The sequence below is a fragment of the Trichogramma pretiosum genome, unplaced genomic scaffold (genome assembly GCF_000599845.2).
Source record: "Trichogramma pretiosum strain Unisexual culture from Peru unplaced genomic scaffold, Tpre_2.0 scaffold3, whole genome shotgun sequence".
Classification (NCBI taxonomy): Eukaryota; Metazoa; Arthropoda; class Insecta; order Hymenoptera; family Trichogrammatidae; genus Trichogramma; species Trichogramma pretiosum.
The window spans coordinates 3,364-20,403 of record NW_019641698.1 but is presented as its reverse complement, the minus strand read 5'-3'; the positions used below and the strand labels follow the sequence as shown (position 1 = coordinate 20,403).

Here is a 17,040-nt window from a genome sequence, read left to right as displayed (position 1 = left end):
GGAAGAGGCGATCTCGCGAATACACGTACACGCGCGCGTGAAAGGATTTCTTACGTGATTATAACGATCGTGATGATGATGATGACGTCACGTGCTCCGTATGTGTGTGCTATATGGCTATATAGAGAGAGAGAGAGAGAGATCGGCCGCGAGGATACGGCCAAGCGCATCCTGCAACATATGCGCAGTACATGCGCTACCACCACCACCACTACTACTCCCTTTTATATTTGCGAGTATACGTACGTGAGCACATACATAAGTATATATGCATTTTTTGTATGTATATACGAGATGCCCCGTACAGATGACCGCGTCCGCGTGCGAAGAATATCATGCAACGTGGTATACTCGTAGGTATATACCTTTGGTGTATCATATATGCGCGCGTGTAACGACTATAACGCGGCCGCGCGCGAGGTTAAGGTCACCTTCGACCGCCGCTCGAACCTCTCCTCGGCGGCGCCGTGTGTATTTAATGCGCACGTACAAAGCTCAAAGGTAAAAGCTCAAAAGTGAGGCGACCTCAAAGTCAAGCATTACGTCGTTAAATTAAATTCTCCCCCGTGGACACATACGCATGTGTTTATTAAATTCCTGAATCGAGATTTTCGACCGATCTCAATTTCGACTTGTGCTCCGTAAAACATATAACGCGAGCTCGAATCCGAAGCTCGGAGTTGTAATTTGCGTGTCGGTTTGTGTGCCACCAGCACCACCGCCGCTGCTTCATATAAAGAGAAGGCATATACGTATACGATAATGTAATAATGATATGCACGAGAGTGATCGGACAGCAGCAGCTCGAGCCCTGCATATCATACTGCGTGGTATATACGATGGGAAACCGGAAAAAGTACGCACACACACATGCGTGTGCAGTAGGTAGTAGGTCTCTCTCTCGGGCTCTGCGGCCCCCTCAAGGTCGTTTGTGGGTTGTGGGTCTTTTTGTATTATGCGAGTTACACACGCACGCGTTAATATTATTGCAGTATGTGCATTATACGTGTGTGTGTGTGTGGTCGGCAGCACACAGAGAGAGCCCAAAAACAGCACTGCGACTCGCTGAAGCGCAAAGACTACTTCAAATGCCAGCCGCATTATTAATGTATCGTTACGCATTTTATAAATCGATTATCGAGGTCAAGAAGTTGGCCGAACCGAAGTTTTTTTCTTCTTCTTTTTGTTTATCGCACGCGGCATACCCACGAGACGCGCGGCATTATCGCGTAATTATCAGGGACCTCTCCAATGTGTCGAGTGACATAATATCGAGAGAGAGAGCGCGAGCGATTCTCGCGCGCATCGTTCGGGTCTTCTCTCTAAAGCTCAACGCGCGCGACTTTGTCTAATTGCTTTAAAATAAAAACTGCCTGGAGAGTTGCGTAAAATGTATATAATTCGACTTTCATCGTTACCTATATATATATTATCGTCTGTCACGTGGTGCGTCTGGACAGCGGAACAAAATAAATACGCACACGCTCACGACGAAACTTCGTATACTCTATATTCGAATTAGATTATAACGTCAAAATAGAGAGATACAGACGCGCAGAGTAGAGGGAGAGGCAGAAGATCAAGCGGAACGTGTTTACGAATTTAGACGATCCCAAATTGGCATTCGCGGAGGCAAATCGAAAATTGAGTTGCTCGGATCTATAATGTATAAGGAGCATAGCATGTGTGTGTGTGTGTGTGCGTAAGCACCGAGCATAATCTCGTTTGGCCGGTGCGCGCGATCGCTCGAGAGATAAAAAATGAATGAAAAAAAAAAAGAATTCACGTACACCGGTATAGATATTTGCAAGGAATGTCTCCCGCTATAAAATTTGACGTTACATTTACGTATTTGTACAACGTTTTTTTTTTACTCTCTCGATACTCCATACGGCGAATTCGAGGCATCATCGTGGCGATCGCAACAATTTTATCAGTCGAGAGCCTCGTCGTCGGCGTCGTTGTGCAGCAGCGGCAACAGCCTCGTCGCGCATTACTAATATTAATACAATTTCTCTTATCGGGCTTACGTAAAAAAAAAAAAATAATAATAATAATAACGCGAATACCGTCTACGTGAATCATTGCTATGTAACAGTATCTACAGGGTATTTTTTTTTCGTTCGTCGATGTTCTTTCACGGAGATTTTGGCAAGTATATAATATGTAAGAGAGGAGTACAGAGAAAGTGGAAAGAAATAGAAGCAGAAAAATATCGAGGGAAAAAAAATTTCCGGCCTCCCGTCTCGCAATACACATACACACACACCCTTGACGCGGCACAAGCACCCCCCAGGAGGGTCTGCGAGCATGACGAAGGATACTCCGCAGTATATACGCTCGGCGACTCTTATCGTCTGCTTCATGCCGTGGCTGCTATGTATATAGGAGTCTGCATGGATGCGCCTGTAGGTATATATGTGCGCCGGCTGCTGCTGCTGCGGAGGGAAGAGGAAATCAATGCGAACCGTCTGGTGGTGGTACATGCACAAAGTGCGTTAGCCTTCCAGTAGACGCTGCCGCCACCACCACCACCACAGCCACACAGAGCAGCTTTTGTCCGTCCTGTATAGCTTTCCTCTTTTGTGCGTGTGTATACATGAGAGAGACGAGGGAAATTTTCAGATATCTGTATGCAGAAAAAGGGGGGAGGCTTTCTCTCTGGTTTTTTTTTTTCGTCCACGACGTGGATTAGTGGCAGTTTCGTGGATCGAGATAATAATGATTTCGCGTACACGCGTGCCGGGGTTGCGCGCGTGGAAATTTAAGACGCGCGAAGAGTCGATGACGACGTCGTTTTTTTTTGTTGCTCTCGCTCATCTGGCTCACACCAGATCTAGACGTCAGGAGCGAAACAATGAAGCGAAAGAGAGAGAGGGAGAGAAAAAATAGGAGGAAAAAATGCAAAGTGAGAGGATCGAAGATGTGATTCAGAATATATTTTATGACTTCTTATTTTTTTTTTGTTCGACGCTCATAGAGCACGCGGAGTCAGAGAGAAAGATATCGAGATATTATTCATGCCTCTGGCCTGATACTATGTGCGCAGAAAAGAAGGAGGATGAGAATAACACCTCGAGCTCGAGACAACGTTCTCCGCGGCTATAGACACACGTGTGGATTTTAAGAGACAAGCAGCAGCAGCAGCCAGTTTAAAAGCCAAGTTTTGGGGATAAAGTAAAAATTTTAAAATTCATCACCTCGCGAGAATGATTTGCTGCTACTGGTTGTGGCAGAAAATAAATAAACAGCAGGGAAAAAGAAGTAAAACACGGTATTATTATACACAAATAGTCTCGAAAAGGAGACGCGTACGCGCTAAAAAAGAAGAAAGAAATTAATAGCCAAATTCCGTGTACATTCAGTAAGCGATCGAAGAACGAAGCGAGCGAGAGACGCGAGAATTTCCCCTGATACACGTGCGATCGAAGGGAGAGATATACGCGATTCGCGGCGCGGTTATATTATCTTTGCTGCTGCTGCAGCGGAGCTCGATTATCTCGTGCGACGTTGTACACATGGCAAGGCATTAGCAGCAGTGCGAGTGCGAGACGCCGAAGATGCAGATTAAAATCCGCGCGCGCTATAAGCACTCTTTATCGATTTTCCGGCTCGATACGGCGCGCCGGCAGCGAGAATAAAAGAAAATGCGGGGCTCGCGGGCGTAAAGAAAAACCCACAAGTGCCTTTGTTTTGCTCCCCCCAATATAACGTCCTTACTATACGTGCGTGTATTCAAGGACAAAATCAATTCCACGTCGTATTACATTTTCCACGAGCGCCAAAATCGACGGAGAGTTTAGCAGCTGCGAAAAGACACAGAAACGAAAATGTACAACTCATTTTCAGACTCATCGTGTGCTGCGGTACAGCTATACTAGTGGTGGCCTCGGGGCTGATATAAAGCGTAGAGTCTCTTCTCTTGACACGCGCTGAGGTGTACGAGAGACAGGAACAGAAAAAGGAGAAGAGGCAGCAGCAACAACAACGCGCCCCGCGATTCTGACTGTTGTATATAGCTTTAGTTGTGTGAGAGTGCGAGTGTGTGTGTGTGTGCGTTCTTTGTTGTCCTTGACGAGTCAGCATTAAGTCATCCGCGAATTAGCCGGTATAGGTATACCGCGTATCAGCGTATGCTGCCTTTAACGCTCGCTTGCTTGGAAACGTGTAGCAACAAAGTATAATATAATGTATATTACAATTCAAAGACTCGAGTATAGCGCACACAAGTATATCGGGGATCGTTTCGGTCTAATTGAGACGCGAAATTCGCAACGCATAGCAAAAGCTCGAGACGCGTTGATTATTGTCGAAACATATACCTGTACGCTGTGCACCTATGTCAATATTGTACTCGAGACGATCTTTCTTTTTTTTAACTACGGTATATCTCTCGGCATATTGTAGTTTAACGAGTAGGAAGCGAGAAATAGAAGAAGTTAACGTGTACCGCCGTCGAGAGATGGTATATTTTTAAAGAATTATTTTCGTGACTCTGTGTGTTGTGTTACATGGCAGCAGAAAAGAGCCAGAGAGACCCCGAAACCGTCTCTTCGTTCTCTCGCTCTCACTCTCTACCTTTTTTTTTATCAGCCAAATACAAAATTCCATACTTGAATTTTAACTCTTCTCGCAAGCTCTGCTGCCGCTGCTGCTGCGCCGAGCTCGTTTCTCAAGAGTCGCGTATAGCGTCATGCCTATACAACGCGCATCACGTCGATAATAATCTCTTCTTCGATATAAAAAAATAATTATAATAAATTCACTTCGAAAAACTGAAGAATCTGCGGAATATTTCGCACTCCGCGGTACTCTGCGGTGTGTCCTAACCTTAAACGCACTCGATCCCGGCACCGGAGGATTATCCACCCGATATATGTATAAGTTATAAGTCACGCGCAGAAAGGTATGTACGTTATCGCTCGACTCTCGAGCCGTCTGCGAACTCCACCCACTTTTTTTAGGAGCTGCACACGCGAGATATAGAGGTCTTTTACGCGCACGTATACGAATTTCTTCGCGATTAAAGCGAGTCGATCGTTCGCAACCCTCTTGACCATTAACGAGTGTATCATGTACGTAATAACGTACGACACTTATCGCTTCGATCGTTTTTTGCGTGTGAAACGTGAGATTTTAAACGACACGTTACGAGGTGCATACATAGTATACTTACCCTTTGATTGGAAATTTCGTCGTCTCGGTGTCGGCGGAGTAGGCGGCTGCTGCTGCTGCTGGGGTGTGGGCTGACACACAGATCGGACGTTTAAACACACAGACGGAGAGAAACTCCCAAATTATCCTTCTGCTCTCTGCGTTTTTAACAACGAGTACAAAATAAGGGGTGCGATTATTAATTAGGAACGGATAAACGCGCACTCGTGTCCCTATCAAACACTTTTCTGTTTCTTTTCTATATACTGTATATGATACGATAGCGTGGCGACAATTGAATTTTTTCGAACGTCCCTCGATTCGTCCACTTGTTATGTGTATCGCGCTACTGTGCCTTCCGCATGCGTGTATAATATAAATGACTGTGCGTTCGTTTCTTTATCTTTTTTTTTTCGGTTAACTTCTCGGAAACGTATATAGCTCGAATCCGCTCCTACGCACACACACACACACAACCACAAGAAGAAGAAGCGGTACGAGGTGACGGCGAGGGGTGCACACGCACTTACACACTTACACACACACAAAGGACTACTAACGCTAGTATATAGCGACGACGTCTCCGGTCTCAGGCAGGTGTATTCGGACGCTCAGTCACGCATAATTTACGGCGAAATAATAGCGGAACGCGCGCTTCGGAGCAGTAGCAGCAGCAGAAGTACACGAGGAGGAGACACACATACACACACGGACGGATATAGTATAGTAGAAGAACCCGTAAACTGGATTATAATTCGCCGCGAGTGAAAGTTTATTTTTGGAAGTTATTCGCGCGCGTATTTGGCTTGACTCGGCGATGACGTGACTCTTGGTATGTTGCTGACTGCTGGCTGTAAGGCTCTGTGTCGCCGCCGCCGCCACTACCTACTACTACTACTATTACTACTGCGAGGAAGCAAAGATACTAGCGGTGCGCGAATATAATACGTGTGTGTGTACATACATGCGACAAGTACGACTGTTAAAAAAAAAATACATATACGAGACACCTTCTGGTACTACCACTACTACTAATACGCGGCTCGTTAAATCGAGGCAACGAAGCGTGTTGTTTTTATAATAAGTGGATGAGTATACGGCAAGTGCGACAGGATTTTTTTCGCTGCCGGTACTTATTTACTTTTTCTTTTTTTCTTTTTTTTTTAAATATTATATTTCGCACGAAACTCCGAAAAAAAACATGACACCGGTACAAAGCCAACTCTCGGAGCAGCTCATCGATCGGCAAAAACTCGAACGTATAACGAAACTTGGACGTTACAACGTCGCTCTCGAAAAAGCTCGTCTCTCTATCCTCGTCTCGCTGCGTATCATCTGCAAGCTACACACGCGCACGAAATAGGATGTATAGATATAGTATGGTAAGCTTTAATGCACAGGCACACAAGGGAGCTTGTTATGTATACATGTTAGAGCCAGCCGGCCTCTCTATACGGCATCGACTCGGCGGCACGCAGCAGCAACAGAGAGAGCAACGATTCAAAAGCGCCGGCGCCTCCTCGTATACACCTCACCTGCACATGCACGACGACTCCTAAATTTACGTGCGTGTGTGTGCACAACTGCGAAAGATATCACTCCGAATAACCGCACTCACAACTTCAAATATACAAAACACTGACTAATGACATCGACGACGATGATGTTAAACGTCAAGAAAAAGAAAACGTTATTACGCACAGTCATAGATAAAACAAAATACATGCGTAATGATACGTTCTGCATGAGGCACCCAACAAGGTTCCAGTGGACGAGTTTCGAAAAATCAGTTGTCGCACGCACACGATCGTGTTTTAACAATAACGATAAAATTTGTATATGATATATGTACCCCCGGTTGTTAACTCGAACGACGTATAGATTTGTGCGTGATGGCAAAATTTCCCAAGACAACGCGCTATATTTTCTGTATATATGTAGGGCACACAAAAACTGCGACAAGTGCGTATATTTATATGCGTACTCGTACGTATATGTGAGTGAGTATGTAAAGGTTTTAGATTTATTTATATATATATATAAATGCGCGCTAAAGGCACACGCGATCCACTCGCTGCGGCGTGTCGTGCCTGACTGAAGTGGCGAAGTATACGATATGTACGCCGCTGCACTAGCGGCGCCCGAGTCCACAGCGCTCTCGAGAGTCTCCGCCGCCGCCGGCTTATTTTGCGGGCTCTATCAGCCGTTTCGCGCTGGCTGGCGGTGGCAGCAGCTATATAGATATAATATATTGTGCTACAGGCCTTGCGGGTATTAAACAGTTCGAGTGTCGAGGCAGCAGAAAAAGTCGAGAGGCTCGTACTACCACATTGGAGCAGAGAGTCTACGGGGACGGTTGGCCGGCTCTCGAAATACCGACACACACACACGTATAGATGGATACGTATAGAAGCTACACAATGGGAGCAGGCGTCGAAATTTCGGAGCATAAGAGAGAGAGAGAGAAAAGCTCCGGTTGTTATAGGATCGTAGAAGAAGGAAAAATGAGCTTTTTTTGATTTCACGACGCTCTCGTTTCTCCCTCTGTTTCAATTATATACAAACTTTTCAGCATCACTGACGTAAACAGAATTGGGATTTTTTGTTTTGATTACTTTACATACGTGAAAAATGCATACGGGGTCTACTCAACGCATTAAAATGCTCTCGAGAGTACATAAGCGCGGAGAAAACTTCAGCTATGCCTAGAGCTCGCACACATACACACACACACAGATTCGCTCACCGTGCGTGATAGTAGTAGTAGTAGTATAGCCGAGTAGCGTAGATTCCGACTGCCGTTGAGCTCGGCTATATACGCGCCGGGCGCTATTTATAAAGCGAAAGCTAAATATATGCGTTTTATTTGCTCTGCCGCGCGTAATGTATAGAATGAAATTTTTACCCGATGCCCCCCCGCTAATGTTGCATTATTATCATTACCATTATTAAATATCATTATTATTATTATTATCAACATCGTCGTATACTTTGGAATTGAAGCGCGCGATATCATTCGCGCGTGCACGAGTTGCAGACCGCGAGTAGTGAAATCCTTCGCTCGCTTATAGCGGGCAAAAGTGAGATTTCGTGTATATGCAGTGCGTGTATTATCTTCGATATATCACATTTTTTTCGTTGTTGCACGTACATATAACTTCTTCTACTTCTTCTTCGTCTCTTTCTTCGCGTTCGTGCGCGAGTAAATTTCTCCGCGCGCGAGCGCAACTCGAGTCGAGCTTTTTTACACGATACGCGCGAAATCTTTTCAACTTTTTTTTGGCTATGTGCTTATAATGTATATGTGTGCGGGGGCTTTATTTTTAACTCGTACGTGTGCATATATACAAACGACGTGGCCCTACAACACTGCCATGTGTCTGTGCCTTTTAATTATAGAAATGTAACACACTCGTTTTTGATTTGTTATGGTCGAGTAAGAGAGAGAGAGAGAGAGAGAGAGAGAGAGAGAGAGAGAGAGATGGAGATGAGAAAAAAGAAAAGAAAATGAAAATAAACAATGGCAGATCACTCGAAGGTTTGAAATAACTGCCGATACACGCGGTCCCTCGAGTCGAGTCGGAATACTGCACAGTGGGTCTTGCGCGAAACGATATACCGATCGCTTCATTCATCGAAAAATTTGCCGCTGCTGCTGCTGCTGCAATAATTCACGCGAACAAAAATGCGAACTTGCGAGAATAAACGCGACTCGTCTTATATACAGATTAGATTAGTTGGGCGTTGTTGCAAAAAAAAAAGAAAGAAAGAATGAAAGAAGAGCAAAAAAATTCGATAAACAATTGCCGATCATCGCGTTTATATACATGTATCGCACACACATACCAACGCGTATATAATGTACTTACTCTCTCTCTTGGTATACGCGAGGGCACACCAACAAATCATCATCGGCTTATTCTGGCGATGCGCGAGCACGGCGGGGTCTCTTTATCTATGTAGACCGAGAGCATCGAGTGTTACACACATGTGCGAACCGAGCAGCGAGCGATCGTTCGAGCGAGATAAAGACAAAATCGCCTTTCGCGAGAAATACAATATCTTTATACTAATTTTTTTTTTTTTTTTTACTTCGGTTACTTTTCGAGGAGCGTCTCTCATCGTTGCAATTGTTCGTGAAAATTTGCTCTACAAATTCACATTTTATGAGCCAAGAGAGAGAAAGAGAGAACTTTGTGTGCCTTTTAATCTAATTAAAATAGATTACAGCGGTGTCGATGCGCGTGGGTGCCTCTCTCTCTTTCTCTCTTTGTTTGTTTACTCGGAAAATAATCAGCATTAAAAGCGTTTAGATATTGAAAAGTTGAATAATGCATAAAGTCAAAAGTTAATTCTCTGTAATTGTTTATTGAAATATCACATATTATTCCAGTAATATGTCGTGTGTATAATCTGCCTCTTCGTCTCTTGTGTTTTTTCTTCTTTTTTTTACAATAAATAAATAAATAATAATCGTTACAAGTATTATAATATGATACAACCTAGATTTTGTTTTATTTAAAATTGATCTAAATAAAATATAATTACAATAGAGCGCCTACGCGAGAGACTTGCCTTCGTCGACGCAACGACGAAGCAAACGCAATTTACGTGTAATACGGTAAATTGGATTATTATTACTTTTCTTTTTTTTTTACAAACTCCTTCTCCCAGATGCATAAAAAGCTTCGAAAAATTCATTAACGCTTAACTAACTTATATATTCCTCGTTAAAATATAATTCTTTACCCGTTCACCAGTTTTTTATTTTATTTTATTTTATTTTTTTACCCCGTCGTGGAAGAAAAAGCTTTCATGAATTCGATTATCACAATATATAGAGAAAACTAGAGCGATAAAAATGCAAAACGAAAGCGTGAAAGTAATTGCAGGAGAGTTGGACAAAATTGACTTTACCGATCGATCATCGTCTGTATAATCAACGAAAGTCAAACCGCTTGCTCAATTTCACGATGAAAAAAGCGTTACGCCGCACCGTATGTATACGTTCTCGTGTGCAACCCCGGATTAAAAATTCATCGCGCACAATTGCCAAAGATTTAAAAAAAAAAAAAAAAGTACATGCTGCTATGTTCCGCGTAGCGAGCAACGACACGACAACAACGCGCGCATAATACGAGAAAGTAGCTGCGGCGGCATCATAACTCGAAATACAAAAGAAGTGCCTATCTAGAAACAATTCAATATTTCTCCTTCTTCTCGTCCTGCTGGTACTGCTGCTGGTGCACGTCCTCGATGTGGAGCCTGTCGTCGGTGCTGACGACCTTGAGCCGATCCGTGGCGGGCTTCGGCCGCATCAGTATGAAGGGCAGCTCGGCCGACAGCTCGCCACCGAGCGCGCCGAGATACAGCTTGACCTTGACCGCGTACGAGACGACGATGCCGAAGGTGTCGCGCACGTCGGGCGACGTCAGGAGCGTGCTCGAGGCCAGCTCCCCCGCCTCGCCCTTGAGCAGGCCGTCCAGGGCGATGCCGCGTCGCGCCCTGTTGGGCTCGATCTGGGGCTGCAGGTAGAGCACCTTCTGGAGATTCGAGCCCGGATTGATGGGGCAGCCGTCCTGGGACTCGACGGCGTCGATGACCGTGCGAAACTGGCCGTTCTGGAAGATGACGACGTCGATGCCCTGCTGCACCAGGGCCTTGATCTTCTTCACGACCTTGTTGCTGCTGTTGCGCACCGCCACGCTGACGGCGATGCGCTCGCCGTGATGATAGAGCTGCTTGTCGAGGGTGACCTCGAGCTCGAGCTCGCCCGGACTCAGCAGGAAGTCCTTGCGCACCACGGTGCACGGCTGGCGGCCCTGCTTGGTCGGCGCGTACTGGATCTTGCGTATGCCCATGGCGACGCTGCTGCGCTTGTGGCCGACGTCGGTCTCGCTCTCTCCCGCGAACACCTTGATCGTGTAGGTGACGCCGCAGGGCTCGCCGTGCTCGTCCGGGCCCGGCTGCAGGGTGACGCTCGACGGCGACGTCGCCGGGAACTCGAAGGTGAACGGCACCGCGTTCGGGCCGAGCTTGCGTATCAGGCGCTCCTGCAGCTTGGTGAAGTTGCGCTCGGTCTTGCGCGCAGGCGGGGGGAACAGCTGCTCCGAGGCGAGGTAGAGCTCCTTCTGGAAGTTCAGGCCCATCACCTCGTCCTCCTCGCGGCCGTAGCGAAAGCTGCAGACGAGCTGGATCCAGACGCGTCGCTGGGTGTCGACGTAGCCCTGATCGAGGAGGACGACGCCGTCGATCGGCTCGACCCCCGACAGATAGTCGATGAAGTCGCGCTTGCCCAGGTAGATGGCCAGCTTGCCGTTGGGCGAGCACTTTTTAAACACCTTGAAATTCACCACCATGATGACGTCGTTATATTTATTATATATATTACAACAATTATATAAATAATGTATATAGAAACGTGCGCGCGACGACGATTCTCGGTCGACTGCGTTGCGCGCGTGAGCCGCGAGGCCGTTTTATATACCGAGCCGCGGAAGCTCTCGACTTGCTGAGGTTTCTTCTTCTTCTTTTTTTTTTCTTTTTTTAATCCTGTTTCGGCGGATCAAGCAGCGGATGTAGTGTGTATAGCGGCACAGTAGAGAGATATATACCACGTAGCGTCATCCAGACGTACGTACGTACGTAGCTTTTACATCGCGCGCGAAATTCTACGAGTGCTAGGGTTTCCGAAGGAGTCGGTCGTGTGTCGTCTCGTTTTTCGAGCTTTCGAAGCTGCGGCTCTGCCGAAAATTGTCGATGCAGTCTGCACGTTTATTGTAACATATCTTCATGCCCGTCGTAGCTCCGGGGCCTGCGGAATCTGAAAGTAGAAAAAGACAACAAAAATATTAATCGAAAATATCTCGCAAGTAGTGTCGTCACGAAAAAAATATCGAGAACTATATCAAGAGCAGATTATTAACGCGAATGGATAATTTGTTTATTTTTTTTTTTCGATGTTATTTTTAGCAAAGCCGATTACTCCAGGCGCTGGTTTTGTTGCTCGGAGTTAATGGTTTTAAAAGCCGCTGGTTTAATTTTCATGTCAAACGACGAGCCTCCTGTCCCCTCCCTCCCTTTTTTTTTTCTCGGATCACGCGTCGTCGTCAACAGCTCGCTAATTTCGCTGTTTATATGCCGAGTTCAGCGCGAGCGGGCGTTGCATCATGTTTGCAAATACACTTGGTGCGGGGCGTAATTCAATTAAAAAGGTGGCGTGCGACGAATTAGCGTGCGCCTAATTTTTTGTTGTTTTTTTTCCTCTTTTTCAATTTTCGAGAGCCAAGTAGATTTTTTTAATGAAAAAAAAAAAAAAAAAAATTACCTTACGCAAGATCGTTAATGGTAACGTCGTTATTTCGCTTCGGCTTTGCTTTTCGCAGCGGTTTCCACTATTTGCAGAAGTTGATTCAAATTTCCCACCTCTGCTTCGGTCAGGCCCAGTTCTTTGATCTGTAAAGAGTAGATTTTTGTATTGAGTTAAATTGTTTTCAGGGTAAATAATGATGTGTGATTTGACGTACGATTTCGATGTAGCTCTGAACGTCGATCAGAAGCTGTATGCGGATTTTTTCGTCGTCACTCGTACCCTGACTCTCGGTGGTTGAAATGCCGGCGGATTTGTCTCGTATTTTTTTCAATCTACGCAGACTCTCCTCCGTTTTTTGCACGGACGTCAGTACGTCGGTGACGGACGATATGTACCTGGTGAAGTAAGAGATAATTTAAGCACTCGTTTGATCCATCGATCGAAAGTAGAGAAAATAATAAGTAAAAAAAAAAAAAACGATCGAATCTTACTGCTGAGTTAGGCCAGACGCGGCCAGAGAGAGCCAATGACTCGAGGTCTCGGGTACGGCGGACCGATAATCCGCGCTAAAACGCTCGAGAAACTCCAAGGTCCGACGTACATAGGCGCAGGGCTTCGTCGGCACTTCGCGATTCGTACGCCTGAACAATCTCGGGATATCGCTGATTTGTCGCAGATGCGTGCCACTGTGTCGCAGCAGTTCGCCGACCAGCTCCTCCGTTATTTGCGGTAGCAGCGATTTGAGACATTGCGATGACTCGTTTATGGTGTCTATAATGGTGTGTTGTTTGAAAAGGTTAATTCAACTGAATTTTATGGAATAAATCTTGAAAATAATTCAACGTACCATTCAACGAGTCCATTATTACTGATGATAAGTTGACTACTTTAGCAGATGCAATGGTTAAAATATCGGGAATTTTTTTTGCGAGTTTCTCGACATCTGTATAAAGCCCTACTAGGAAATCCAGCCTGTGTAAACTTTGTCCTTGATTTTGATTAGTTTCATTTACTTGTACGGCTGGCCATGTCTAAAATCAAATAATTCATGAATATTTTGTTTTTCTTTGAAAACTGTTTGCTTAAGAATACATACATGTTTTAAAGCAAATTTACACCACTCTTGATATCTAGAACACAACTGAAGGCACAATTTCCAAAATCTAAAAGTATACAAAAAAGTAATTAAAAAGTTTTTCTGATGAGCATACATTCCAAGCAGTAAGGTCTATTACCTTGCAAGTAATTGAGGTAGGAATACGTCATCAGTCCATATTCTTAATAAACAATCCCACACAATATTTGTTGCATGAAGTATAAATTCTTCATTATTAATGGAATCTTTCTTTTGTCTAATGGAAGATGTAGATATAGCAGCTGAAAAAACACTTTCAGCTGTACCTGCAATCTCTTGAAATCTTATTTGAAAGTACACTGGCAAATTCCATTTGCTCAGGAATCTTGTATATTGGAAATGGCTTTTGAATTGTACAATTACATCTTCATTATGACATCTTTGCTCGAGTTTAAGGAGAAAGTTCAGAGTTTCTCGATAACGCTGAAGAGTGCATTATAAAACAGATCATTTATTAAGGTCATCAGAATAGTTTTGCTAACACGAATAGTTATTACCTTATGAAATAATTCTGGGTTTCCAGGAGCAAATACCATGGGTATATAGTCTTCTATCCTTTGTTCAATTTCAGGCCAATAACTATTTATTAAAAAGTTGTAGCCTTTAACTGTACGACTGAAATTAATTTAGTAATTATAGGCACTGCTGCACTATTCACAATTTATTTAAAAAACTTTTAATTTTACCTTTGTGAATTCAATGTAAGATCTAAAAGTTCTTTGAGTGCACTATCTAAAACATTTTCCAATTTCACATAAATTCCTTTTAAACCTGCAGGATCATTTTGAAAAGTATGATCACTGATTATGTTTTCTACTGCTGGAACAACAATTTTTTTTCTTACTACTTCTTCTGCATCTTTAACTTTATCAAGACTAATGTAAATTCTCAAACATCTCTCTAACAATAGAATATCTTTGTGCTTAACATAGGAAACTAGTAACAAACTTAAACTATGCTTGAGCTGCTCGTCCAAGTCACTCATTTTCTAGAAGATAAATCATTGATTTCATTTTTGTTAATTAATTTAAAAATAAATTTTAAGTTATTTTCTTACACTTATATAGTCACTAGATAGATCGCCCTGACACCGGCTAAAGTGAAACTTGAGTTGGTTAAATTGCATAGCAGCTCGTTCTAAAACATCTGGCTTTGACGTATTTATATTTTTATCACAGGAACTAAGAATATCTGCCAATTTAGTAATTGACTTGTGGAATCTTATAAGACTATGAATGCTTTGTCTTTTGTCTCTGATGTTCTGGTATTTATCTAAGTTATTGGTCATATCTGTTATTGTATCATCCAAACATTGTTTAACTTGCTGTTGACAAAGTAAAAGAAATAAATAAAAATAAAAACTTTCACTGTTTACTTCAAAACTTTACCTTGACTTCTTCTTTCAGTTGACCAAGCGGAGTGGCTAAATTATTTATCGCTTGATCCAAACCAATCAAATTACTAGATAAACTCACAAAGTCAGTATAATCTCGGTTAATTAGTTCTATCATCGCTGATCGTAGAATTTTTAAATAAATCCCAAGATCGTCCCGCAATTTTTCGAGACTGACGTTGGCTTTGTGCTCTTGGAGAAATTTATCGGTATCAAAAACCGTCTGTAAAATGGTAAAACATCCATGATCAAGTCTGTCAACGAGAGATAATGGAGTATTGTTTACTAAATATCTAAGTATAATTGCTGCACCTGTACAAAATTTATCTCGTTGAAGCAGAGATCTTTGGGAGCCTTTGGAGGCACAAAAGTCTCATTGGCCATTTTGCCCAGCAGATTCGCGATCGATTAAAAATTAAAAAAAAAAGGAAAACAATTTCGACAAGCGGCGATGACAGCAGTATGTGTACACACTAGTTGCGGCCTGGCAAATCTCGGCGCAGGTTATGTTGTTGTCTGCTAGCTGGCTCGTCACTCCCAGTCGGCAGTCCGACTCCGACCGAGCCGGCGCGAGACGACACGTCATGGACTTGATTCGAGTTTCAGGCGATAGGTGACGTCTCGAGCAGCAGTTATCGGTCGATTTTTTTAGCGTACGAAATTCGACGGATCTAAGTATGTAATACTTGGTAACAAAATCTAATAAGAAGTGATAAGTGCTTTCATAAATTTTTTATACAAAACGAAGACTTTTATTGAAACTGCATAGTGACCACAAAATATTTGCGTTACAAACATTACAATGCTGTAACCTTAATTGTAAACTCGTGGAAAAATGCCTAATGTTTGTTTATAAAATCGGCAAAAGTATGATACGAATAATATACATGATGCTCCATCAAAATTGCAATTTTTATCGCCGGAGATAAGGGATAAATTGTTGCCATTTCACGATGCACCATATCGACATGGTTTTGGGTGAATGTTTTTTCGAATATATCATAAGCATGAGTGATTTCTTCGGGTATAGGATCAACGTGGATTTTGAGATTATTCTTTAACCCGTTAACGCCCAGACGGATAGAATTTTTTTTTCTATAGTAGTCTGCAATTAAATCATCTTATCGGAGCGAAAAAAATTCCGGAGTATTCATTTTATATGTAAAATTTAATATACTTTGTAAATATGGGTTTATAATTAACCTCTGATAAATACTAAGAAAGGTATAAACAATTTACTCCGAAAAAACACGATTTAGAATCTTGAAAAAAATCTTTGATTCAAATTTTTTTTATAAAAGAGACTTGCACCGTGGCCAATAATACATAAAATTGTGGAATAATAACTTACAGTTTAAAGTACTGTAGGTGGAATTTTGATATACTTTCCAATGAGCGATCGAACGACGCGTTCACTATATAGTAGTTCCGCATGTCTTCGTAAAGCCATTCACGTCGTAATTTCTCTCTGTTTCTCTGAAGCGTGCGTGTGTGTGTGCAGTTTCAATTTCACCTACACGTGTTCTCGATGTAATTTTGTAATTTTAAAATTAAAACTTGGTCGTTATCGCATCGACGAAGATGGCTTTGCGCGAAGACGATCCTTCTTTCTCTGCTTTGCTAATAATAGTAATAGAAAGGGGCCTCTCGCTCGATGAAGCCGCTAACACGCGTATTGTAAAAGAGCTTCTATATAAAGTGTCTAGTGCCAACAACAACAGATATAAAAAATTCGCCTTCTGGGCGAATAAAGTTTTGACGGCTCCGAATGAAAATGCCACACAGCTATAAGGATAGTCTTGGAGAACGCGATGCTGGATCAATGGCTATTTCCCCGCGCTCAGATATTTCCTGTATTACGCGATACGCGCGCTCGATGCTTGGCAGTGATCAGGTTTCTGCACGAGCAGCTGGGTCTGGACGTTCACGAGACGATTGGTTCGCGCACGGAACTCGCTCGGCGATTCGCGAGCTGGCGGACTGCGCCCTGCGCGAGCTATACGACGCGGCCGCGTGAGCCAATCGAACCTGGAGATCTTCGACTAC

At 43.4% G+C, this 17,040-nt stretch overlaps 2 protein-coding genes across 2 annotated transcripts; both read right to left on the bottom strand.

Moving 5' to 3' along the window:
* Positions 1–9,502: 9,502 nt before the first annotated feature.
* Positions 9,503–11,968, bottom strand: LOC106651349 (phosrestin-2). Its single transcript, XM_014369796.2, has one exon. It carries the CDS (start codon positions 11,511–11,513, stop codon positions 10,356–10,358), a length of 1,158 nt encoding a protein of 385 aa, XP_014225282.1. The 5' UTR covers positions 11,514–11,968; the 3' UTR covers positions 9,503–10,355.
* Positions 11,894–15,487, bottom strand: LOC106651348 (conserved oligomeric Golgi complex subunit 2). The gene is made up of 12 exons (XM_014369795.2): positions 15,307–15,487; positions 14,990–15,217; positions 14,659–14,925; positions 14,288–14,589; positions 14,099–14,216; positions 13,702–14,024; positions 13,563–13,629; positions 13,314–13,497; positions 12,958–13,237; positions 12,681–12,861; positions 12,482–12,609; positions 11,894–11,977 (listed from the first exon to the last, which is right to left on the bottom strand). The coding sequence occupies exons 1-11, from the start codon at positions 15,376–15,378 to the stop codon at positions 12,511–12,513; spliced, it is 2,121 nt and encodes a 706-aa protein (XP_014225281.1). The 5' UTR covers positions 15,379–15,487; the 3' UTR covers positions 11,894–11,977; positions 12,482–12,510.
* Positions 15,488–17,040: the final 1,553 nt, after the last annotated feature.

Bases quoted from the DNA above. Each gene is read 5' to 3' on its own strand.
- LOC106651349 (XM_014369796.2), bottom strand. From the start codon at position 11,513: ATGGTGGTGAATTTCAAGGTGTTTAAAAAGTGCTCGCCCAACGGCAAG.
- LOC106651348 (XM_014369795.2), bottom strand. From the start codon at position 15,378: ATGGCCAATGAGACTTTTGTGCCTCCAAAGGCTCCCAAAGATCTCTGC. The intron at 15,218-15,306 runs GTGCAGCAATTA...ACCATTTTACAG, and splicing joins ACGAGATAAATTTTGTACAG to ACGGTTTTTGATACCGATAA. The intron at 13,630-13,701 runs GTAATAGACCTT...GTATACTTTTAG, and splicing joins CTACCTCAATTACTTGCAAG to ATTTTGGAAATTGTGCCTTC.